Source organism: Salvia miltiorrhiza, chromosome 2, assembly GCF_028751815.1.
Source record: "Salvia miltiorrhiza cultivar Shanhuang (shh) chromosome 2, IMPLAD_Smil_shh, whole genome shotgun sequence".
In the NCBI taxonomy this organism is placed as follows: domain Eukaryota; kingdom Viridiplantae; phylum Streptophyta; class Magnoliopsida; order Lamiales; family Lamiaceae; genus Salvia; species Salvia miltiorrhiza.
This window is the reverse complement of record NC_080388.1, coordinates 29,060,437-29,086,569: the sequence shown is the minus strand read 5'-3', so window position 1 is coordinate 29,086,569 and position 26,133 is coordinate 29,060,437. Positions and strand designations below refer to the sequence as shown.

The following is a 26,133-nucleotide window of genomic DNA, read 5'->3' as shown; positions in this document are numbered from 1 at the left end:
GAATGGGCATTACCGAGTCTGGATTGCTAAGTCATGTTTACCAGCATGGAGCTTCGGCCAACAAGTACCTCTCCAATTCAACTTGGGGCATGGGAACCTGGAGCAACCCACCTGGTATAAGTCAAACCGAAGAGAGCAATCCGTCTGATCGTTACCATGAGAAGCAGACAGCCAGAGCCATAAAAGGAAGGTCAATCTCGGAGGTCTTGAAGAAACAAGTAGAAGGTGGAAGAAGGAACTGGAAGGATCGAAGGAATGGGAAAGGTTGACTAAGCTTGCAGCTGGACGCCACCTTCAATCAGGATCAATCAAAGATCAAGCTAATTAAGGAAAGAAGATCCCAGCGAAGATTTGGAACCGGCGCAGCTAGGGTTAGGCCTCTACCATCCGGCAGTATAAAAGACTAATGTGGTGCAGCGTGAAGAACTTCTTGGCACCTTGAAACTCTTATTTTTACTTTTAGTATTCAATTAAGTTCGCCGTGTGTGGCATCCAAAACAATTTACATTTTCGTGCTTTTCCGTTCCCCGTTGTGTTTCTACTTTTGAACAAGTTCGAAGGCTTGAAGCCTAGGTACCATTTATCTATTCCAGTATTTCTTTTCGTTCTATAATGTGTTTAATCCCTTTTGCATTTATGAATTGCGTCATGTGTGAGTAATTCCCTTGGTGAGGTTTTAGGGGTGGAAATAATTGTTGTTAACATGTAAACATTCGTGAGGCACTTGTTCTTTCGGTTGAGTCTCGTGGTTCCAGACGGATTTGTGCCAAACCATGGACAGTAGGGGCCTAACGGGTGATCTCCGTTCGGTAAAACGCTGTTCGTGTTAAGCAAAGGCCAGGGCATACCAGGGTGTGACAACCGGTATACCCACGACCGAGTAGCTGAGCAGCGTCAACAAAAAGGCGTTGTAGATCCGGAAGGTGGGGAAAGGATTGATGGGATACACTGTCCTTCCTCAGTCTTGGGCTTCTCTAGAGACTATCCATCAACTGTGACGAGGCATAAAGCCATGGTTATCAAACGAGGAAAGCAATCTCGGCGCCGTAGCATGTCTATGACTGGTCGGCTGACAAAGCCGGAAATAGTTGAGTCTAGGAGGCATGTGTCACTAAAAGCGTGGAGTTGGGGACCTCGGGAGAGAAGGTTGTTGAGGGTCATACTTGGTGAGTAACGGGTATGACTACTATCTACGGAGGAGTGAAGCACTGCCTTGTGACCGGGGATTGTGTGACCTTCGGACCAAGTGACCACAATGAGAATCAACCATCCTATATGTGAAGTATAACCCCTTGAAACGCCCCAATGTCTTTGGGCCACGCCTTGGGCTTGTACGGATCGTAGAAGGATCATCAGTGTGCCTATGACCGAAACGAATGTTAACAACAGTTATGACCTAACCGAATAACCTCACCCCTTTGTTATTATTGATCTTGTTTATTTCTTGTGCAGAGTATACAGATTGAGAATTGTGACACCTCAGTTTGTCGTAGGAGAACAAAGTGGTTCCTCACTCCCTGTGGGATTCGACCTTACACTTACCGCTAAGGCTAAGTTCTTATTGCGAGAAGTAGGAGCGTGTATTGTCTGTACTGGGCATACACAGGTATTTTGTCCGCACCGCACGACGGGAGTGTGTCAAAATTGGCGCCGTTGCCGGGGAGTGACGCGCAGCAATTTTGTTCTCTTCTCATTCCATCTTCCGCTACTGGTGTATGCGTGGAACTCGTAAAACTGTAAGAGCATTGGTGTTTGACCCCGATATTGATCGTACAGAAAGACGACTGCGCGCAGAAGCACGGATAGCGAGACGCGAAGCTATGGCAGAAGCCGAACAAGCAGATATCGTACCGGAGCAGACCCTCAGACAGTTGGCATACCCAACTAACCTCAACTTGAGGCCGAACGGAATCACCTTACCTGTAAATCCGTTCGCACCTCGTCGGTATAACATGAAGCCCTCATTGCTTCAAATCTTACCGAAGTTCAATGGATATCAAGGAGATGACCCTCATACTCATCTCCAAGATTTTGAGATGACAATCATGCACCAATCAAATGATGAACAGCAAGAGTATGTCAAGTTGATACTCTTCCCTTTTACCCTGGTGGACAATGCAAGAAGATGGCTGTATGACCTACCCGAGGGCAGTGTCACTACATGGGCACAACTGCAACAAACCTTCTTGGAATAATTCTTCCCAGCAGCACGAGTGGAGCGGATGCGATGGGATATCCGCAGCATAAGGCAAGATGGGCTAGAATCCTTCTACGAATACTGGACGAGATTCAAGAGAATGTTAAGCAATTGCCCCCATCACCAAATCTCTCCGAAAGATCAGGTGGAGAGCTTTGTAAAGGGCATGCGGAGGAACGATCGCAGTCTAGTCCTAGCAGCTTATAATGGATCGTTGATGAGCAAAACCCCGCTGGAAATCTTCCAACTGTTGGGTACCATGGCAGAGGAATCACGGGATGAAGGGCATGAAAGGAATCTGGAGAAACCAAGGAAAGCTGAAGAGAAGGAAGGGATGTCTAATCTGGAGAAAACTATGGAGAAGAGCATGAACGAACTCAAGGAACTTCTTTCGGGCTTGACTATACCAAAGAAGATTCGCCAGTGTGGCCTTTGCGATGCCACTGGACACCAATCTGAAAATTGTCCAAATTTTGGTGAAGATATTGTTGATGTCAATGCCATGGGAGGACATGATGGAAATCCACGGAAGTACGATCCTTATGCAAATGCTTACAACCCTGGGTGGAGAGATCACCCCAACTTTCGGTGGAAGCAAGATGGTCAGCCCCAACAGCAGAACAATATGGGCGCACCAGTGCAACGTCCTCAGTATAATCAGAACCAGCATCAACAACAATACCAGTTAGGACCACCTCAACACCACAACCAGAATCAGCAACAACCTCCTTACCAACCACCACATCGGAGAGCACCTTGGGAAGAAGCAATTGAAAGCATGGCTAAGGAGAGCGAGAAGTTTCGCAATGAAATTCGTGCCGGCATGAACCAAACTAACCAGCAAATTAGTCATTTGACTAAGGCAGTGGCCAAACTGGAGGAGAACGCTGGTAAACTCCCCGCCATGGGAATCAACCCCAGAGAGCATGCCCAAGTAGTGCTAACCGAGTTTCCTGAGGGGGAAGAAAAGGAGGAAGGGTTGTTAGCAGAAGCTGAATTGCTTCGAAGAGGCTGGGATAAGAACGGGAAGGGTCCAACCAATGAACAAGCTGGAGGTGGCAACCCAACCGAAGCACCCTACTCGGGACGCTTGAAACAGAAGGCTAGAGAGAAGGAAGCAAGTGAAATGATGAAGATGTTTCAGAAGGTTGAGTTAAGCATACCTTTACTCGATGCTATCAGGCAAATCCCCAAATATGCCAAGTTCTTGAAAGATCTTTGTTCAAGAAAAGTCAAAATGGAGGAAGAAGTCCGGTACGTGATGGGAGAAAGTGTTTCGGCAGTGATCCAACGGAAGCTACCCGCTAAGCGAAAGGATCCAGGGATGTTTACCATTCCATGCAACATAGGAGGAACCAACATGGATAAGGCAATGATGGATCTTGGAGCCTCCATTAATGTGATGCCGTTGGCTGTGTACAAGAGATTGAATATTGGCGAGATGAGGGACACCCGTGTGGTCATACAGTTAGCTGACAGATCCAACGCTTACCCTAAAGGAGTAGTGGAAGACGTGCTGATCAAGGTTGGAGATTTGATTTTCCCAGCAGACTTCTATGTTCTAGATACCGGACCTGAAACTGGAGAGAATGCCATACTATTGGGAAGGCCGTTCATGATGACCGCCGGAACCAAGATTGATATGAAAACCGGAATCTTGACATGTGAGTTCGACGGAGTTCAAGTGGAATTCAATATCTATGAGACCATGAAGAGGAAACAAGCAATGGAGACGGTGGACATGGTCGATGTATTTGAACCCTTAGTGCAGGAACAAGGAATTACCGGTTCCAGGGATACCACGGAGAAGGTGATTCAATATGGTCTGACTGATCGGGATGCAGAACATATGGAGGACGATGAAATGAAGGAAGCTATCATGGAGCTCTACTCCCTCCGAGAAAGCACTTTAGAAGCCGAGGTGGAGGTAGACCAGAAGATCAAGGAATTAATCCAGGAAGTCTATCTAGCCGGGGGAGCAGAGGCAAGCAAACCGGAGTTATTGGCTCAGTATGGGCAGAACGAGAAGCTGTTACCTTCAATTCAGAAAGCACCCGTTTTGGAGCTCAAACAATTACCGAAGCATTTACAGTATGCTTATTTGGGACCAGAAGAGACGTTACCAGTTATCATCAGTTCTGATCTAACCGTCGTGCAGCAAGACCGATTGGTCAGAGTATTACGAGAGAACAGGGAAGCCATCGGTTGGACCTTAGCTGATATAAAAGGCATCAGTCCTACGGAGTGCATGCATCACATTTACCTTGAGGAGGGAGCCAGACCCGTTCGAGATTCTCAAAGGAAGATGAACCCGGTGATGAAAGAGGTAGTGCTGAAAGAAATTCTCAAGCTGTTGGAGTTGGGAATCATCTATCCCATATCTGATAGCCAATGGGTGAGTCCAGTCCATGTCGTACCGAAGAAGTCAGGGATACAGGTTGTGGAGAATGATCAAGGCGAGCTTGTGCCCACCCGATTGCAAACTGGATGGAGAGTTTGCATTGATTATAGGAAGCTGAATGATGCAACCAGGAAGGACCACTTCCCACTGCCCTTTATCGACCAGATGTTGGAGAGATTGGCCGGTAATGCCTATTACTGTTTTCTAGACGGATATTCTGGATACATGCAAATTTTTGTGGCACATGAGGACCAGGAGAAAACCACTTTCACCTGCGTATTTGGGACATTTGCATACCGGAGAATGCCGTTCGGACTCTGCAACGCACCGGGAACTTTTCAACGGTGTATGATGAGCATCTTCTCCGACCTATTGGAGAATTGCATTGAAGTATTCATGGATGATTTCACCGTGTATGGTAATTCTTTCGACACATGTTTGAAGCATCTAGAGCTTGTCCTGAAAAGATGTGTGGAGAAAAGCCTAGTCCTTAATTATGAAAAATGCCATTTTATGGTAAGGGAAGGAATAGTGCTTGGGCACGTGATTTCAGAAAGGGGTATTGAAGTGGACAAGGCGAAAGTCGATTCCATCGCCAAATTGCCCTACCCGACGACCGTGAAGCACATACGGGCATTCCTAGGCCATGCAGGCTTCTACAGGCGATTTATCAAAAATTTTGCCAAGATTGCTCAGCCCATGACCAAACTTCTTCAACAAGATGTGCCGTTTGAGTTTGACGATGATTGTAAGGAGGCATTCACAATTTTAAGAAACAAGTTGGTGTCGGCCCCCATTATTCAACCACCAGTGTGGGACATACCGTTCGAGATCATGTGCGATGCCAGCAATCACGCCGTTGGAGCAGTACTGGGACACAAGAAAGGCAAAGAGAGTTGCGTGATTTATTACGCATCCAAAACACTGAATCCAGCACAATGCAGCTATACCACTACTGAGAAAGAACTACTGGCGGTGGTATTTGCCATAGAAAAGTTTCGTTCCTATCTTTTGGGGACAAAGGCGGTGGTCTACACGGATCATGCTGCGTTGAAATACTTGATGGCCAAGAAGGAATCCAAACCTCGACTCATCAGGTGGATTCTGCTATTGCAAGAGTTCAATATAGAGATAAGGGACAAGAAAGGAGCTGCGGACCTCGTAGCAGACCATTTGAGCAGGTTGCAACTGGAAGAAGATGACGGTATGCCCATTACCGATACCTTTCCAGACGAGAGACTATATTCCATGAGCGCCCTGGAAGAAGAAGAAGAGCTGTATACTCTAACCAGGCAGGAGCCCTGGTATGCGGATATAGCTAACTACCTGACTACCAAAGAGCTACCCTCAGGACTGACAAGATTCGAACAACGGAAGTTACTCGTACAAGCACGATATTATCACTGGGAGGATCCATATCTCTGGAAGACTGGAGCAGATCAAGTCATACGGAGATGCATACCTGAGGATGAGCATGCCCAAATTTTGGACATGTGTCATGGAACAGCAAATAGCGGACATTTTGGAGGAAAACGCACGGCCCACAGAATCTTGGAGAGTGGATTCTACTGGCCCACCATATTCGCGGATGCAAGGAAATGGGTACAGAGCTGCCTGAAGTGTCAGATGACTGGAGGTATTACCGCAAAGGATGAAATGCCACAAGTTCCGATCATGCCGGTCGAAATTTTCGACGTATGGGGAATTGACTTTATGGGACCCTTCCCAAAGTCAAGGAACTACGAATACATTTTGGTGGCAGTAGATTACATGTCAAAGTGGATTGAAGCCAAGGCAACCGCAAGCAATGATGCCCATACCGTGGCAAGTTTCCTGAAGGAACAAGTGTTCGGGAGATATGGTATACCCAAAATTCTAATCAGTGACCAAGGGTCCCATTTCTGTAATGCCATCATCAGAGCACTAACCAAGAAGATGGGGGTGACACATAAGGTCACCACTGCATATCACCCCCAAGCAAATGGGCAAGCCGAGATTTCAAATAGGGAGATAAAGAGCATCCTGGAAAAGGTGGTGCACCCCAACCGTAAGGATTGGAGTGATCATTTGGGAGATGCGTTATGGGCATACAGAACTGCCTTCAAGACACCGATTGGGATGTCCCCGTTCCATTTACTCTATGGGAAAAGATGTCATTTGCCTGTGGAGATAGAACATAAGGCATACTGGGCTATCAAGCAAATCAATCTCAGTATGACCCTAGCTGGAGAAACAAGAAAGTTGCAGCTGAGTGAGTTGGAAGAACTTCGGTTGGAGGCTTACGATAATGCGGTGCTCTACAAAGAGCGAACCAGAAGGATCCATGATGCCAAGATCAGGAAGAAGGAATTCTTGGTGGGACAAAAAGTCCTACTTTTCAACTCACGCTTCAAGATGATGGCTGGAAAGCTTCGTTCAAAATGGTCGGGACCATTCGTGATCAAAGGAATCTTTTCAAATGGAAGCATTGAAGTATATGATCAAAACGGAGTTGATACGTTCGTGGTGAATGGGCATCGCCTAAAGCCCTATCATGAGCTTGCTGAAGTAGGAAAAGAGAAGGAGGAGTGCCACCTTCTCGACCCTGAATACGAATGAAGAGTGAAGGAAGGTCGAGCTCAAGACGAGAAACAAGAGCGCTTGCTGGGAGGCAACCCAGTGTGGTTACTTCGGTATGGTCTATACCGAATTTTCTTTTTCTTTAAAGTTGTTTTGTTTTTGTTTGGATGCACTAACATGCAGGAAAGTCGGACCGAGATAATTTAGAAAGAGGCCCAGAGGTTTATCCAAGCCCACTTTGCGTTGCAAAGTGTGTAGGTGGAGAGTTAGGGATTGGAACGGTCTGGAAAAGGGCTTACAGAGGGAGATGACGCGAGCGTGTCAGAGGCAGGCGGCGATGTGACTGCAACTCTTCGGTTTCCGCAGAAATTTGAATTTCAAATTTTGGCCAAGTTTTTATTTCCTTAAAAATTTCTTTTTCTGCCATAACCGTCACACTTACCATATTCAAAACCTCAACCCACGATCTTCCTCCCCACAAACCCTAACCTCTGAAAAAACTGCTACACCATGATCACCACTCGCCTCAAACCCTAAATTCCCATAATTACCGATCACCCTTCTTAAAGACCAACCCTGCCTCCAAAAATCCCACAAAATCCGAAACTTCTGCACAAATCCTATGTATTTTGATCTCTGCAAATCGCAATGGCCAAAACCAAAGGAGGAGCAGGCTCCGGAAGCAACCAACCGCCGAAGAAGAAAGGCGCCAAACTCCCACCTCCAAAGCGTACCACAAGGAGGACCGCTTCGGAGGAGACCTCCACTAAAATCACCGAAGACCCTTTGCTGGAGATCTAACCCGAGGACAAAGGGCGTGCCGAAGTCCTCCAACAAGAGGAACGAGAAGTAGCAAGAGCAGCCGCCGAGTCGACGCAACCGGAAGAAGGGGAGCCCGAGCTCACCCCTCCTATGAAGAAATCAAAGAAGGCTCAGGCGAACAAAGCAACTCCGGCGCAATCCACTGTCTCACCACCACCTATTCAAGCTCAACCGCAACCACAATTTCCGGAAACCTCCATGCAGGAGGGGAAAACAGCTTCCAAGGAAACGGAAGCGGAGGAGGAGAAGGGCGAAGAAGAGAAGGTGGACGAGGAAGAGGATGACGAAGCAGAGGAAGGTGGGGGTGTTCAGGAAAGGGAAGTAGAAATCCCGACACCCCAGAGCAAGAGGCCCGGAGTAAAAAGGAAGCTAGACGTTGCCAAACCCCCACTGCCAGTTAAGGCCAAACCGACACCGGCAGACAGTAAGATCCGAACAAAAGCTGAGCAGAGTAAGAAACCAAGGAAACCCACTGCAGCCGAAAAAGGGAAAGCCAAGGAGATGGAGGAACCGATGGAAGTAGACCCAGAGAGAACCGAGACAGTTGAAAGCTCCAACTCGGAGGATGTGGTCGCCCCTGCTAAGCCAGTGACGAGCACAATCACCTCAAAACCTAAGGGCGTCAAGCGCAGGGGAGTGGTACGACCCAGCACTATGGAGACGGCCATACCGAGGGACAGTCAGAGGTATGCCGTTTTACAGAATCGGGAGATAACTCCTTGGTATTTTCTGGTGACTGAAGTGTTAGAAAGTTTCGGGATAAAAGAACGTGTGGAGGGATATTTCGAGAGCATTGGTTGGGGGAAGATTCTGAAGTGGAATGTGTTGGCATTCAAGAGTTTGTCGGAAGAATTCATGAGTACGGTAGAGTTCAAGCCAAAGGGAAATTACTCAATCGAAACACCAGGTACCCTCCGCTTCCAGTTGCGAGGGAAGGTGTTTCCACTCTCCATCAACGACTTGAACATCCACCTGGGAGTAATAGAGGACAAGGAAGTGTATGATGATGAGTATAAACAAGCTGAAACCATGGCTCCACCGGAGTGGCGCAGTCAGATTGACCAGTACTGGTCCCAACTCTCAACGGGGGCCAAATATGTGAAGAATATCAGCAAATCCAACGAACTCCGCGACCCAGCCCTGCAGATTTGCCATCGTTGGTTGGCTTATAACATCTATGGCCGAATTGAGGGATCCAACGTCGTCACGCAGCAAGAGCTCTTTGTGCTCTGGTGCATGGTGGAGAGAAAGAGGGTGAACTTTGGGTTCACCGCTGCACTGCAATTTCAGTATGGGGTAACCCATACCAACAAGTATCTCTCCTTATGCCCACTGGTGACTCTCTTGGCGAAGAAGCTTGCAGGTTTCAACGAGGAAGCCCCGGATGAGGCAGCTGCGGCAGAAACCCGACTCTTTGATATCGGGCGGTTGGTACGTTGGCGGATTGTGGAGATGGATGAAGGTGGTAGCCACCGTTTGGTCCAACCAGAAGGCAGCTCAGTTCGACCTGAACCAAAGGTTGCACAGGAACAGGGAACTTCTCGCCCAATCAGTGGCGAGATTATCAAGCTGACGGCCGAACTGAAGGAAATCAAAGACGAGCTGGTGATGCTGGGAGGAGAAGTGGCCACGTTGAGGGATACTGTGGAAGAAGGATTCAAAGTGATGGAAGCTGGCTTTAAAGAAATCAAGGAGATGCTGACTGCGGAGCCGAGATCCTCCGGCCAAAACGACTAAGTACCTTTCCCCTGAACTCGTAGATTAGGTTTTATTTTTTCTTTTGCTTTTCTTGTTTTAGTGTCTGTTTAATCTGTTTTTGAGTCGAGTCTACTTGCATTGTTTGATGGTGAAGGATTGTGCATGCTGATTTCTGTTTTGGTATGATTGGTGGATTGAGTATGAAATGCATGATGGTAGTTGTGAGAATACAGAGAATACCCCACCGGTGAGATCAGGACCAAATTGAAAAAATGCATGTTTATGGTGAGAATTTGCTGTGACTAGGAAATCTTGACTTTGTTTGATGACTCATTTTTGCTAGTACATGATTTGTGCGATTTGGGCACGATTCTTTGACTTAGGGCCCCAGATTTTTCTTTGATGTTTAATGTGAAAAACAATCCCTTGTATGCCAACTTGAGCCGAATTCATTCTTTCTTGAGCTTTGTCAATGTTATATCTAGGAGAAAGAATTTATGAAGTGAATAAAATGGTGGACAAGGAATTACAGGAGAAAAAGAAAATCTGGGCACAAAAAAATTGTATAAAAATTATTGCCCACAAAAGAATCCAAGGAAAGATGAGCCCCATTGAGAATGGAGGAATAAAGGGTTGGTTGTAGCCATACTGAATGTGTATACTGAGTAAGGGTGATACTGAAATTAGCCACTGAACCATATATACCTCACCTTAGCTCCGTATGCCCCATTACAACCCAACAAAGACCCTTTGATGAGTCATACTAGTGTGCTTAACGTGTAGTCATCAATCAAACTCTTAGAGGAACTAGCACAGCAAATTATGAGTGTAAACACTTAACCCGGTGCTTGAGCGAAAAGAGAGACTACCATCACACTTTATGGATGATCATTACTCTGGTTTGTGGTCTGTTCGAACTGAATGATGCATGTTGGTATGATCTGATCCTGAAATCTGTGCAAGTTTCGTGTCTTTTAGTTTTATTCATTTTCTTCCAACCTTTTCGTCCGTGTCTTCTGTGAATCCACCTACATACTTGAGGTCAAGTATGCTTTAAGTGTGTAGGTGTGATGCGTCTTCGACTTTTGGGCCATTTGGCCCTATTTTTCCCTTTATTTGCGTCGGTACAGGTCTGTCAGGGGGAAAAACGAAGTTGTAAAAGAAGAAAGGTCAGTAGAGCGGAAACGGAAGAAATGCGGTCGGAATGGGCATTACCGAGTCTGGATTGCTAAGTCATGTTTACCAGCATGGAGCTTCGGCCAACAAGTACCTCTCCAATTCAACTTGGGGCATGGGAACCTGGAGCAACCCACCTGGTATAAGTCAAACCGAAGAGAGCAATCCGTCTGATCGTTACCATGAGAAGCAGACAGCCAGAGCCATAAAAGGAAGGTCAATCTCGGAGGTCTTGAAGAAACAAGTAGAAGGTGGAAGAAGGAACTGGAAGGATCGAATGAATGGGAAAGGTTAACTAAGCTTGCAGCTGGACGCCACCTTCAATCAGGATCAATCAAAGATCAAGCTAATTAAGGAAAGAAGATCCCGGCGAAGATTTGGAACCGGCGCAGCTAGGGTTAGGCCTCTACCATCCGGCAGTATAAAAGACTAATGTGGTGCAGCGTGAAGAACTTCTTGGCACCTTGAAACTCTTATTTTTACTTTTAGTATTCAATTAAGTTCGCCGTGTGTGGCATCCAAAACAATTTACATTTTCGTGCTTTTCCGTTCCCCGTTGTGTTTCTACTTTTGAACAAGTTCGAAGGCTTGAAGCCTAGGTACTATTTATCTATTCCAGTATTTCTTTTCGTTCTATAATGTGTTTAATCCCTTTTGCATTTATGAATTGCGTCATGTGTGAGTAATTCCCTTGGTGAGGTTTTAGGGGTGGAAATAATTGTTATTAACATGTAAACATTCGTGAGGCACTTGTTCTTTCGGTTGAGTCTCGTGGTTCCAGACGGATTTGTGCCAAACCATGGACAGTAGGGGCCTAACGGGTGATCTCCGTTCGGTAAAACGCTGTTCGTGTTAAGTAAAGGCCAGGGCATACCAGGGTGTGACAACCGGTATACCCACGACCGAGTAGCTGAGCAGCGTCAACAAAAGGCGTTGTAGATCCGGAAGGTGGGGAAAGGATTGATGGGATACACTGTCCTTCCTCAGTCTTGGGCTTCTCTAGAGACTATCCATCAACTGTGACGAGGCATAAAGCCATGGTTATCAAACGAGGAAAGCAATCTCGGCGCCGTAGCATGTCTATGACTGGTCGGCTGACAAAGCCGGAAATAGTTGAGTCCAGGAGGCATGTGTCACTAAAAGCGTGGAGTTGGGGACCTCGGGAGAGAAGGTTGTTGAGGGTCATACTTGGTGAGTAACGGGTATGACTACTATCTACGGAGGAGTGAAGCACTGCCTTGTGACCGGGGATTGTGTGACCTTCGGACCAAGTGACCACAATGAGAATCAACCATCCTATATGTGAAGTATAACCCCTTGAAACGCCCCAATGTCTTTGGGCCACGCCTTGGGCTTGTACGGATCGTAGAAGGATCATCAGTGTGCCTATGACCGAAACGAATGTTAACAACAGTTATGACCTAACCGAATAACCTCACCCCTTTGTTATTATTGATCTTGTTTATTTCTTGTGCAGAGTATACAGATTGAGAATTGTGACACCTCAGTTTGTCGTAGGAGAACAAAGTGGTTCCTCACTCCCTGTGGGATTCGACCCTACACTTACCGCTAAGGCTAAGTTCTTATTGCGAGAAGTAGGAGCGTGTATTGTCTGTACTGGGCATACACAGGTATTTTGTCCGCACCGCACGACGGGTGTGTGTCAGTCATGCTGTTGCACCGTCTCAATTATTTGCCTAGCTTTTATGGCACTCTCTAACTTTTGCTGTTGCTTGTCAATTGCCTCTTGAACCTCGGAAGCACCAGATTCCCTGTATAGAGAAGCAGCGCTCTTCCCCTCATCCAAATCGACCTCCTCAACCTCATTCAACTGGTTGTTGTTCTTCCCATCCATGTCTTCATCCTGCATGTTCTCCTCAGCCGTCTCGAGATTATCCTCTGCCGTCTCCTGATCAACTTCAGTAATCGGAACAGTTATGAGCTGAAGGATGTCAGGCCCCGAAAGAACTCTCTCTCCCTCAAAAATCTGGGAATTCTCTTGAACCGAAGTTTCTTTTTCACGTTCCTCCTCTTCCACCACATTCGGCGTCTGAATGATCTCATTAGCCTCTTCTTCATGCTCAAGGGCCGCGAAAGAGTTTTCCATGCGAATAGGAATCTTGGTATGTTCCACCGCCTTATTTCTTCCACCACCCAACTTTTGCGTCCAATTCTTATTCATCGGAGCTTTAGTCGTCCCATGATGATAAATCTCCTTACCCTTAGTAACCAGATTTTGTTGTGCCTCGCCCTCCTTATTATTGCCTTTCTGTTTAATTTTGTTGCACTTATCAATGGAATGTCCCGTAATTTTACACTTCGTGCAGTACGCCGGAATTTGTTCAAAGTCGAATTCCACATAAAATGAGCGCTCATCACCATCCACTAAAAGAGTTTCAGGAAGCGGTCTTGACAGATCAATCTCTAGAAGAATACGCGCATAATTCCCCATAGCTCCATGTGTCGAGGCTCCATCAACCCTAATGGGAGTGCCTAATGCTCGTCCAATACCAGTGATAACGTCAAGAGTCCAAAATTCTAACGGAAGATGATAGATTCGCATCCAAACTTCACAAAGGGAGGAGATTTCCATATAGGGATCGAAAAATCTAACCCACTGCCGAAGACGAATCGTGCCAAACGAAAGATCCCAAGCAGTGTTAGTTTGAGCCGCCGCCGTATCCTCCGCAGTAGCAAATTTGATCGTGTAGAAACTTTTTCCCATGGGAATAAGCTGCCATTCTTTCTCAACTTTCCATATCTCATTCAATTCTCTTTTGAGATCCAGCAGAAGACGTGGTTTCTCGCCCTTTCCCACAAGAACACGACCTATCAAAGCATGTTCAAATTGACTGATCTTGTTTTGTCTTTCGGGACACGAAGCGTAGGGATTTCACCAGAAAAATCAGGTTGGAGGGCTGTGAATCTATGAACGAGCACGTTAGGTTTTCGTTCAATCTGCTTATTTCTTAAGGAAGACGCGTAAGTAGTGTGCTTCGGCCGGTTAGGCTCCGTCGCCGAAGTTCCTACAGCAGTTGTCGTAGTATCCTGAGAAACCCTAGCCATCGAGTTCTTGTTGGAATCCTTAGCAGTTATATCTGGTGCCCCGACTGGAGAAATCCCTTGATCTGTCAAACTATTCCCCGTAGAATTCAGCAATCCATTGATCTGTCAAACTATTCTCCGACTGGAGAAATCCCTTGATCTGTCAAACTATGTTATTATAATTCTATGTTATGCTTTATTATATAAAGTTAAAAAAGTTCAAATGATTTAGTTTTGTTATTTCTTATAAAATTAAATCAACCAACTTCAGTATCAATTATTACTAATTTTTTCAAAACCAAAAACAGTACTTGGTTTACTTTGTCCGAAAGCTGCAATGGTTTGTGACTTTATTTTGAGCTGGCTTGGAGTTACAACGGTCAGATCGAGGGATATTGTCCAGCATTATACTTCGTTTTGCCATCTCGGACGAGGAAGGACTAGTAAGAAGATTCTCAAGGCATTATGGACATGTACTATTTGGCTTTTGTGGAAAAAAATGAATGAGAGTAGATTTGATGGAAAAGCTTGGGATGTTAAAAAAATGGTGTCGGAGGTGACAGGAAGGTTGTGGAGTTGGAATAAAACTTTTAATATTTTTGACGTTGACGTTAGTTTTGATATTTGGTGCTCCCGTGAATTTTCGATTTCGTCTTGTATTAAGTTCTAGGTACCTCTGGTACCGGTGAAGTGGTTAATAAAATTTCTTTTCTGATCCAAAAAAAAAAAAGATTAACCAATAATCGGATTAAAAAATTCAATTATTTGATGTTGGCTCGAAGGGATGTGAAAACTCTAAATTTAAGTTATCTAATTAAATTTTAAAAAATAACGAGTTTACCACGGTACCAACATTGAGAAAGTTGGAAATTCTAATTGTCTGGTAAGCAAAAGATGATTTTCTAAACACTAATATTTATATATATAAAAAATTAAAATATAATAAAATTTGGATTAATATATTTAAAACTAATTCATATTGACATGTCTTCATAAGTTTTTAATTGGTTTAACGTGACAAAATTATTTATCGTATTAAATTAATGACAATACAAATTGACCAATTAATTGATAAGCATCTCTGCAAGGTATATGCTTCTTTATAACTCAAGACAAGATAATTCTTAAAATTCACTTTTGGCGTTTCAAACTCCATTCGAGATAAACATTCAGACGTGGTCTATCAAGCTCCATGCGAGATGTACTTTGGCTCCAAACAATATGATGTTCACAAATTAGAAGTGGTTTGTCAAACTCCAAACGATATTATGATCATAACTTAATTCCGACCTTTTAAGCTACAAATGAGATAATTCTTAACACTCCGCTCCGGTCTTTTAAGCTCCAAATGAGTGATGCTTAGAACTCAACTTCGATCTATCAAACTATAGATGAAAAGACATTCACAATTGCAAGTCAGTTATGACGTTTCAAGCTCCACACGAGATGATGCTCACAAGTCAATTATGGCCTTACGAGCTCCAGATGAGATGCTGCTCACAAATCATTATCTTTCAAGCAGCAGATGAGATGATGCTCAAAAGTTAGTTATATTCTTTCAAGCTCCAGATGGTGACATTCATAAGTCAAATGTCATATTTCAAACTTCAAATAAGATGATACTCAAAAGTCTTGTAAGGTTCGAACCAGATGATATTCACATATAAGATGTGGACTTAAATTTTACCTATCAATTTTAAAAAAAATATACTGCTACAAAATTAGTAAATCTTTTCTATATACGATTAGCAAGAAATATGATGTATCGATCCTCCATCATATCCTATATTAAATCATATACTCCATCCGTCTACAAAAAATAGTCCTAATAAAGGACGACACGGGTTTTAATAAAAATGATTATTGTATTAATGCGAGTGGAAAAATGATCCCACTTAGAAAGTAGTGTTTATAATGATAATTAATTGTATTGTGAGTGGAGAATAAGGCCCACCATGTGATAGAAGTTTCCAAAAATAGAAAGGAACTAATTTTTGTGGACATCCCAAAATGGCAAAAAGAGACTATTTGTTGGGAACTTAATGAAATATCTTAATCCTAGTTTTGATGATACCAAAATCCTTAGGTTTTCCTTGTAATAGACTAGAATTGTTCGAACTCAAGTGTTAGAGTTCTTTTTCTAGTTTAGATACTGTTCTGAAAACTGAAGACTGAAGATGCCGACTGATGTAACGAATTAAGGCAGAGTCAAATACTGATATTTGATTGATCAGTCCAAGAATCAGTTACGACTGATCACTTAATGCAGGCCACGTGGATTCAGCGAACTGATACTAAAGTCAAGTATCAGTTAATATTCTTCCTCGGACTGAACCTCCAAAGCATAAAGGAAGCCACGCACTCCTAGAGTACAGCCGCATTAAATGCAGAGATTTCAAGGATCGTCCTTTCTCTGCAAAGCCTTTCTTTTTTGTGATTACCTTTTTCAGAGATGTCATATCTCCTGCTCCTTAGTAGCCGTTCTCACCAAACAAGGAACCTCGAAGATTGAAGCCTCAGCAAAGTTCAAATCTATCTCCAACGGATGAATTCTTGAAGACCTTCTCCGCCAACGGATCTATTCAAGACCTCTCCTATAAATAGAGCTCGAGGATCACTTCAATCTTCACCGATTCAAATACATAAGCTGAAACACTGCCGAATTCGTCACTCAGCAAATCAAAGTCATTCCAAAGTTTGAATCGAAGAAGAGAATCACAAAGCCAAAAATCAGTCTCTACTGATTACAAACATTCTCTTAGAACTTAGGCAAATATTGTATATCCAAAGTCTATGTATAACTGATTACAGAGAGCCTGCTCTTTGTAATCTAGTTGGCAAGTTTTCGAACCTCATTTCAATCGACCGAAATGAGTGTTTGAGCCGAAAGGAGTTCAGACCAGTGTTCTGACTCCGTGAGATCTTAGTCTTTGCGGAAAGGCATAGTTTTGTCTCAGTGAAGCTAAGAGTGAGAAATCCAACCCAGATTGTTGGTACCAAAGATTGGATCTTTGGTTGTTTAGGTTTGCTGTGCACTCGTAAGCATAAGCCCAGTGAAGTTTGTCAGTGTGATCAACTGACCGTGGATGTGGGAATTGGATTCTGAACCACGTAAAAATCCCTTTGTTATTTATCGCTTTCAGTATTTATCTTTCTTATCTGTGCACAAACCTTTTGTAAACTGAAACTGATTAACAGCAAAGTGAAACATAAATCTTGATAACGTGCTTAATCACTAAGGCTATTTCTAAAGAAAAAAAAATTCGCTGCCAGTATTATTAGTCTAACGGATAAATCTTCGGATAGTCAGTAAGATTCATAACACTCCTCTGTTTTACAAACCCGACTGAAGCCTAACGTGTATCGGTTAAAGTCTTTGACTTAACTGATAACTCTTTACTGAAGAGATATTCAGTATCAGTCGTCAACCTAAGTTTTGTCAAACTCTTTTAACTGAAAAGGTTGTGTTGGTTTGTTTCAGTTTCGTTTAAAATAGCCTATAGGTGTATTCCCCCCACCCATACACCTATTCGAGACCTTTCGGGACCCAACATTATTTTTTGTGGACGGGGGAAGTATTTGTTTCTTCTTATTTTTCTAAAATCTTAAAGCCACCTCAATTTTTTTATGAAATTTCATCAAATAAAAATTTATATAAAAGGACAATCTATTATATCTCTCAACAAAAAAATAACATATAACTGGCAAAGATTATTGAAGTTATTATATTTTGAATTGTACCACCAATTTAATTTTGGTCAATAAAATTAAATAAAAATAATTTATATAAAGGTATTTCATATGTTATGACTATAAACAATATACAATGATAATTATGATGTAAAATGATTCTTCGTCGAATTTCAACACGTTGAACGCTATTAGTTTATATATAATTGGGTTCCATCAATTCTCTAGCAATTGGCTGTATCTGCATGTGCAATTGTAAATTTGTAAATCATATATTCGTGTTTTTTCCAGAGAAATGTTATCAATGTTAATGTTAGAGTTTAAAGGATGTATGTATAATATTAGAGGATTGTCGTTGTATTTATGTTTTATAGGAGCATTATTGATGAGTATTATCAAATAACTTCATACCTTACATTTTTAGGCCGTTCACCCAAATAAATTTATATCCATTTTGGGACACTACCCCACCACTAATAATGCCTCATTTATTCTAACTTTTCACCTTTTCACCACTCTCAGTACTAATTATAACATTTTTTTTAACACTTTCAATGCTAATTATAACACATTTTCATCACTTTCAATACACTCAACAACTTTTTCTTAAAACATGTGTCCCTCCCTCCTATGAAGTTATTTGAGGGACGGAGGGAATATATTTTAATTTTAATATTTATAAATTGTTATTATTGTTATTAATTTCATAAATTATCTAAAAATCAAATATAGATTTTTATATAATTGTTGGGGTGTCGGAGGCATTATTCATGGTTGATCGAAAGGAGTTAAAAGGTTGTCGTAATAACTTTTCTCTTGGTAAGCGCATCCTTAATGGGCCTTCTCCCACTACGAGAGAGTGACCACTGTATTGAACTACAACCGAGGGCAAGTCCAATCTTGATGAGCTCATATTGCTATAACTATCTCCAAAAAAATTAGATGGAGTGTTTAGTGGAGGAGATGTTAGTTGTGGACAATATTCAGCCAATCATCGGTCCCTATTCTAGTCTCGTTCTGTTGGTACTGAAGAATGATGGTTAGGATGATTCTTGGCGATTCTACATCGATTATCATGAGCTTAATAAGCTCACCGTTCCTGATAAGTATCTGATCCCGGTCATTTAAGAATTGTTGGACAAGCTGCATGGTGCTCAACATTATAGTAAACTGGATTTGCGGCCAGGTCATCATCAGATACGAGTCGCGAGTGCAATCTTACAAATGCCCTAACCACTTTCATAGCTTGATGAATGACATCTTCCGTCTCTTCCTGTGAAAGTTTGTTTTGGTATTTTTTGATGACATACTGATATATAGTCGCACGTTGAGCGATCATTTGCATTATCTTCGTTAGGTTTTACAAGTGCTTCACAATCATGCACTCGTGATAAACCCTAAGAAATGTCTCATAGGCAAAATAAAGGTGACTATGTTGGACATATTGTTTTAGGCCAAGGAGTCAGAATGGATCCCACCAAAATCTCAGTCGTTATGCGGTGGCCCACACCGATGTCAGCCTGTGGTCTCCGATGATTTATAAGTCTGGCAGATTATTATTGATGATTTATCCAAGATTATGGAAAATCGTTGCCCCACTTACTACTTTCTTGATACTCCACGTCCTTGGACGTGGACAACTAAGGCAGAGGAGGCGTTCCAAGCCCTCAAAGGTGCTCTAACCTCGACTTCTTTGTTGCGTATGCTCGATTTTACCAAAGACTTTGTTGTAGAATGTGACACATCGGGCTGGGGAATTGGGTAATTTTGATGCCGAATAAGCAACCTATTACTTATTAAGTAAAAGTTTATCCACCAATTTATTAACCAAGTTAGCATATGAGAAGGAAATTATGGTCTTCGTTTTAGCTGTGCAACATTGGCGTCCCTATGTTTTAGGTCATCGATTTATCATACGAAATGATCAACGCAGTCTGCGCCATTTATTGACTCAGCCCATGACCACGCTGGCACAACAAAATTGGGCGGCTAAACTATTGGTGTTTGACTTCACTATCCTTTTGCAAAGAATGAAACCTCAATAGAGCAGCTGACCCGTTGTCAAGTCGTGAGGAGGAGGTTGAACTAGCGGAGGTTTTCCTGCCCCAATGAGTGGAGTGGTCAGCGTTACAACGTGACGTTCGGGCCAATCATAGACTAGGAGTGATAAGGAGTGAAATATACATGAACATTGATAATACTCTTTTATAGAGAATAATCGATTATATTTCTTTCTTGTATATAGATAAGTCTTAGAAAGGGAAAATGTCCACGCTGACTATCTTCTAGCGAGTGAAAATGCCCACGCTAGCTTATCTCTAGCAAAGGAAAAAGCCAACGCTAGCTGACTCTAGCAATGGTGAAAACGCCCACACTGACTATCCTCTAGCGAGGGAAAATGCCCACGATAGCTTATCTCTAGCAAAGGAAAAAGCCAACGCTGGCTGACTCTATCAAGAGTGAAAAGCCAACGTTGGCTGACTCTAACAAGGGTGAAAACGCCCACGCTGGCCATTCTCTAGCAAGGGAAAATGTCCACGCTGGCCATTTTCTAGTAAGGGAAAACACCCACGCTGACTATCCTCTAGCGAGGGAAAACACCCACGCTAGCTTATCTCTAGCAAAGAAAAAAACCAACGCTGGCTGACTCTAGCAAGGGTGAAAATGCCTACGCTGGCCATTCTCTAGCAAGGGAAAACTCCCACGCTGACTATCCTCTAGCGAGGGAAAAAAAGGCCACGCTGGCTATCTTCTAGCAAGGGAAAAATGCCCACGCTGGCTATCTTTTAGCAAGGAAATGCCCACGCTGACTATCTTCTAGCAAGGGAAAAAAGACCCACGCTGACTATTTTCTAGCAAGGAAAAAAATGCCCATGTTGGCCATACTATAGGGGAAAACGCCTATGCTTGCTTAATCTATAGTGTTGGAAAGAAGCTCCGCGCTAGCTCACTTCTAGCAATGGAAAAAGTCCATGATAGCCAACTCTAGCAAAGGAAAAATTCGTGTTGGTCGACATTAGTAAAGGAGAAGGTCCACGCCGTCTGACCGTTTGTAGGAAGATGAAGACCCAATGTGGAAGTCCGGAGCCAGATCGCACCAACTCTAGATCGCAACAAAGATAACGACACCCGACAAAAAGCTGATTATTTGGTTCTATTTAGTGCTCCTGAAGAATGTAGTTAGTTAGAGGTCATGCAGTGTACGTGAATGTTCATAAAATTACTGTTATACCCTTTGTATGTTTCATATAAATAACGCATTGTACTTACTTCAGAGAATATACAACTTTTACTTGGAGAGAAAGACTTCACAATGTGTTCTTATTTTTCAGTGCTTTAAGTTCTTCATCATTTTTCGATTTACTTTTGATCATACATACTCAGGTTAAAACTTTATTTTCTTTAATAATTATAAATTTGTTTGATAAACACTCATCAACTGGCGCCGTCTGTTGGAAAAATGAGTTAAGGCGTGATTATGCTTTGAGTTCTTTACTGTGTTGTTCTTCCCTATTCTATTTTTGAAATTTTTGTTGTTGTCACCCATGAGATTCATGTTTTATGTTCATCGGTACATATGCCAGTACATGGGTTTAGTTTTTCTCATGTTTTGTTGAAGTTTGCAGGATTCATGTTTTATGTTCATCGGTATATGTGCCAGTACATTGATTTGGCTTTTCTCATATTTTGTCAAAGTTTGCGAGATTCATGTTTTATGTTCACCGGTATGTGTGCCAGCACATGGATTTGATCTTGTTGTGTTTCGTGATATCTATGATGATATGCCATGAGAATTTAAGAAGGAAGAATTAGTGAATTGTTCATGTTTTGTGTGTTCTTGTTAGATTTTTGTGCTCTGTTTTGCGATATTGCAGGGATTATAAATATGGTAATATGATCTCTTGCAAAGTTGTCCGTTAAATACAACAATTTATGGTCCGCAGTTCATTATGCGGATACTCGGTGTTGAAATCACTCATGAATATGCGAAATTCTTGATCGGAATTCTTCTCAACCGTTGAGGATTATTGTGGTTTATTTTATCCGTTTTCTGGGTTTATTTCCCAGAAAATGGCTTATCTCCTTGAAGGATGTTTTTGAAGGGAATCTTTATTTGACTTTTCAAACTGGTCAGTCCGTACATTTAATCTATATTTGGTATAAGGCTTTTCTGTTCACGGATTTTACATTAAGCACGTTAAGGGAATTTCCGAAACGACAAGGGAGTAGGCAAGGTCGACATGCATCAGCTTACTTTTCTTTTTTGCAGGGAACTACTATGGATACCAATAACACTAATCAGGACCTAAGTAAGGACCTTGAAGAGGAGGCATAAACTTTGTCCAACCTCAAATGTTAAGACTTTCACGTCTTTACTTTCAGCAGGGCTGACTTCTACGCCGACTAGAACTATTCCTACTATCACCGAGACAAGCGCTCTAGGCACGGGCATGCAGGGAAGAGGGTTAGTCAGTGTGACCATGCCAGAGTCAATGTTAACCATGTTAAATTATGTCGTTCTACGCCAAATGATAGGAACTCCGTTCACTCCTGCACCACTGAAGGTCCCAAGAATTGATCAACTCATGCATAACTCAGCGTCGCCGGGACTCACAAAATCTCCAGAGGGCCCAACCATGAAAGTTGTGGCTGAACCAAGGGATCAAGCTAAGCTAACGACCTTTACTAAAAATGAAGGGAGGCAAGTTGGGAAGGGAGTTTTCGTGACCAATAGTGTGGAACTGATGGAAGATGTGGGTGATTCAACAAGTCAAACTACACCAGCAGAACACCCAAGTGATCAAGGTAAGGCTGCTAAGCTGCAAGATAATGTCTCCTTTTTGCGAGATCAGCTAAGGGGTCTCGAATCTGTTCTCGAAGAAAAAGCTCAGGCTACAGAGAATCTTTTAGTAAAAAGTGAGGAATCGTTGTCTGAGAAAACAACAAAGGGATGCAAAACAGAGGATCATTTAAAAACATCTAGACGAAAGTTTGGCGAAGCTCCCAAAAGAGGGAAATTCACAGTCCTAACTGAACCCGTGCGAGTGCGCCAAAGCCCATTCTCTGAGAAAATACTATCTGATGTGCTTCTAAGAAATTTCAAGCCTATCAATCTCGATTATGACGGGATAAAAGACTCTGAGGCGCACATGGATGTGCGAATAGCACCAGTCACAAGCTATCTGGAACATGTAGATCTTGTTGGATTTGTATACTGAAAGCAAGAACGTTTTATGCTTGTATACAATGATTCCTGTGTTCACTATTTAATTTCCTATCTGATTGGGTTCATGATTGCATATGTATGTTCTTTATCTCTATATAAGTAGATTATATGGTGTGTTGTAGATCACAGAAGACCATATAATTGGATTAACCTTAAGAGATATAATATGATCACAGCCGAAATAACTCTAGGACAAGTTATTGGTTTAGGTTGCAGTATAGATGGAAGTAGTTTGTCTTGACTACTTATCTATACTGGTACGTTATACGTATTGATAGGACCACAGTGAGATATATTCTTCTATCTGACTTAAGTGAAGAATTAGAGATCTCGGTGACTTATAAGATCTTAATACTAATAAGATGTCAGATATATATGTTGATTCGTTTATCACTTTGACTTACTATGAGCAAGAGTTATATAGTAACTTGTGTACTCTGTATCTTGGGTGATAGCGGTCAATATATGATATCTGATTATCTGTATTAGTAATCGTATCCAGTATAGGATAATGACATCCCCTTAAGGAGTTCAATAATGTTTATTGCGCTAAACCCGGCAGGTTGATTAAGTTCAGGCGCAATAATAAGGTTTGAGTGGTACTACTTAAGGATTACAAAGAGATTAATTAATTTAGGCTGTCAGAGCTCTAATTAATTAATGGATGTCGGATATTTTAAATACGAGGATTTAATAAGTCTAAATACAAGCCCCGACTCATCACCGGCAATAAAGGGGTAAGTCAATATTGGTTCTCTAGTGGAATGAACTGATATTTATAAATTAATTATGGTCTGGGCTGACCATTGATAAATTAATTTATTTGAGGCCCATCTTTATTCCTTGTATCTGGTCCCTGGACTGGCCCAATGTCTCCTAGCCCAAGTAGGGCTAGAAATCGCCCCCTACACCAGAACTGGCGTTTCCCCCTCTTTTCTGTATTATATAATACAGCTGTCAGCTCTCAGGAAATACACACTCATAATTATTAGGGTTTGAGAACTGAGAAGGGGCGCAGGAAACGTTGGGGATTTCTAGCTTGGGATTTCTCACAGTTCGTTGTCCATCCAACGGTGAGACTTGAGCGGGATACAGTCGAGAAGATCAGAACTGGAGTCTTTCGACACGATCATCAACCATCTGTGCATCCGATTTACAAGTAAGTAATTCCTAACACCTATGTGCAGCTGTTAAATTCATATGAGCATGTTAGGATTAATCGTTGTATGATAAATTAATAATAACCAAGAAACGATCATTGGGCAAAGCGGAACGTTAATTCAGTTTAATATTCCTTCAGATCTAGATCGAGTTGCTTGGAATTTCGTGAACCGGGCCTGATTTTTTCAGATCTCCTTTGACGGCGATTGCTTTGGGGGTGAGATTGGGGGTTTGTCGGCTATGAACAATGGTTTCTGGTGGTTTTTTAGAAAATCTCTTATGAGCTTAAGACGAAATGCTAATTTCTCGGGGAAGATCCTCTACCCACTTCTTGAATCTGCTGAGAAGGCCTGGCACCATCTTAGGTCATCACTGGGAAGGACCCTTGCGTTTTACATATTCGATGTTTGCTGCCAGCAGTGTTGGATTTGTATACTGTAAAGCAAGAACGTTTTATGCTTGTATACAATGTTTCCTGTTACCACTATTTAGTCTCCTATCTGATTGTGTTCATGATTGCACATGTATGTTCCTTATCTCTTTATAAGTAGATTATATGGTGTGTTGTAGATCACAGAAGATCATATAATTGGAATAACCTTAAGAGATATAAAATGATCACAGCCGAGATGACTTTAGGACGAGTCATTGGTTTAGGCTCCGGTATAGATGGAAGTAGTTTGTCTTGACTACTTGTCTATACTGGTACGTCATAACGTATTGATAGGACCACAGTGAGATGTATTCTCCTGTCTGACTTATGTGAAGAATCAAAGATCTCGGTGACTTAATAGAATCTTAATACTAATAAGATTTCAAATATATATGTTGATTCGTATATCACTTTGACTTACTATGGGTGAGAGTTATATAGTAACTTGAGTACTCTGTATCTTGGGTGATAGCGGTCAATATATGATATTTGGTTATCTGTATTAGTACCCGTATCCGGTATAGGATAATGACATCCCCTTAAGGAGCTCAATAAGGTTTATTGCGTTAAACCCTGCAGGTTGATTAAGTTCAGGCGCAATAATAAGGTTTGAGTGGTACTGCTTAAGGATTATAAAGAGATTAATTAATTTAAGCTGTCAGAGCTGTAATTAATTAATGGATGTCGGATATTTTAAATACGAAGATTTAATAAGTCTAAATACAAGCCCTGACTCATCACCGACAATAAAGGGGTAAGTCAGTATTGGTTCTCTAGTGGAATGAACTAATATTTATAAGTTAATTATGGTCTGGGCTGACCATGGAGAATTAATTTATTTGAGGCCCATCTTTATTCCTTGTATCTGGTCCCTGGACTGGCCCAAAGTCTCCTTGCCCTAGCAGAGGGAGAAATCGCCTAGCACTAAGAAACTGGCGCCCCACACGTATTTATTTATTTAAATACAGCTGTCTGCTCTCAGGAAATACACACTAATTAATTAGGGTTTTGTGAGAGAGCATAGAGGCGCCAGACGTGTAAGCAGTTTCTCTCTTGGGACTTTCATAGCTCGTTGTCCATCCAACGGTGAAAGCTGAGCGGGATACAGGTCAGAAGGTCAAAGCTGGAGTCGTTCGATTCTGCCATCAACAGCCTTTGCGTACAGTTTACAAGTAAGTAATTCTAACTCCAACGTGCAGCAATTAAATTCATAGGAGCATGTTAGGATTAATCGTTGTATGGTAAATTAAGATATCCAAGAAATAATCCCGTTGGGGCTAATAATCCTTCAAGCAGCACGACGACTACCTAAGTTAAGGGACGACATAACTGACTAGGCAACTGTTGTGAAGAAAGGCGCAAAGCATTATTCTCAGCACTGCTTGCGGATGCAAGTACCATAATTGTAAAGGTTAAATAGTTGACGGCAAAGCTGTTAGCTCTGGGGTCGATTGACAGACTTGTGCACTGCCACTCTAGCTGGCATTGGATGTGTCATCGTGACTTAAGTTCCAGAGTGACCTGCTTCTCAAGAAAATTTTACAAGAGTAGAGGTGATGTTGGGGTTAGGGTTCAATTGGGACAATATGCAACATGATAATCAGTGATGACAGAGCTAGTAAAATATGAGGGATATCAGGGCAGTGCTGCCGAACACAATCCACATGGCTATTATTCGGCCATGAAGGCTAGACTTGGGAGCCGAGTTGCGCGGTCATTGCCAG

The 26,133-nt window shown here is 42.4% G+C and overlaps 1 protein-coding gene across 1 annotated transcript; it reads right to left on the bottom strand.

Annotated features, from left to right (window-relative positions):
• Positions 1 to 12,516: 12,516 nt before the first annotated feature.
• Positions 12,517 to 13,919, bottom strand: LOC131008250 (uncharacterized). The gene is made up of 2 exons (XM_057935140.1): positions 13,751 to 13,919; positions 12,517 to 13,682 (listed from the first exon to the last, which is right to left on the bottom strand). Exons 1-2 carry the CDS (start codon positions 13,917 to 13,919, stop codon positions 12,517 to 12,519), a joined length of 1,335 nt encoding a protein of 444 aa, XP_057791123.1.
• Between the last annotated feature and the right edge of the window lie 12,214 nt (positions 13,920 to 26,133).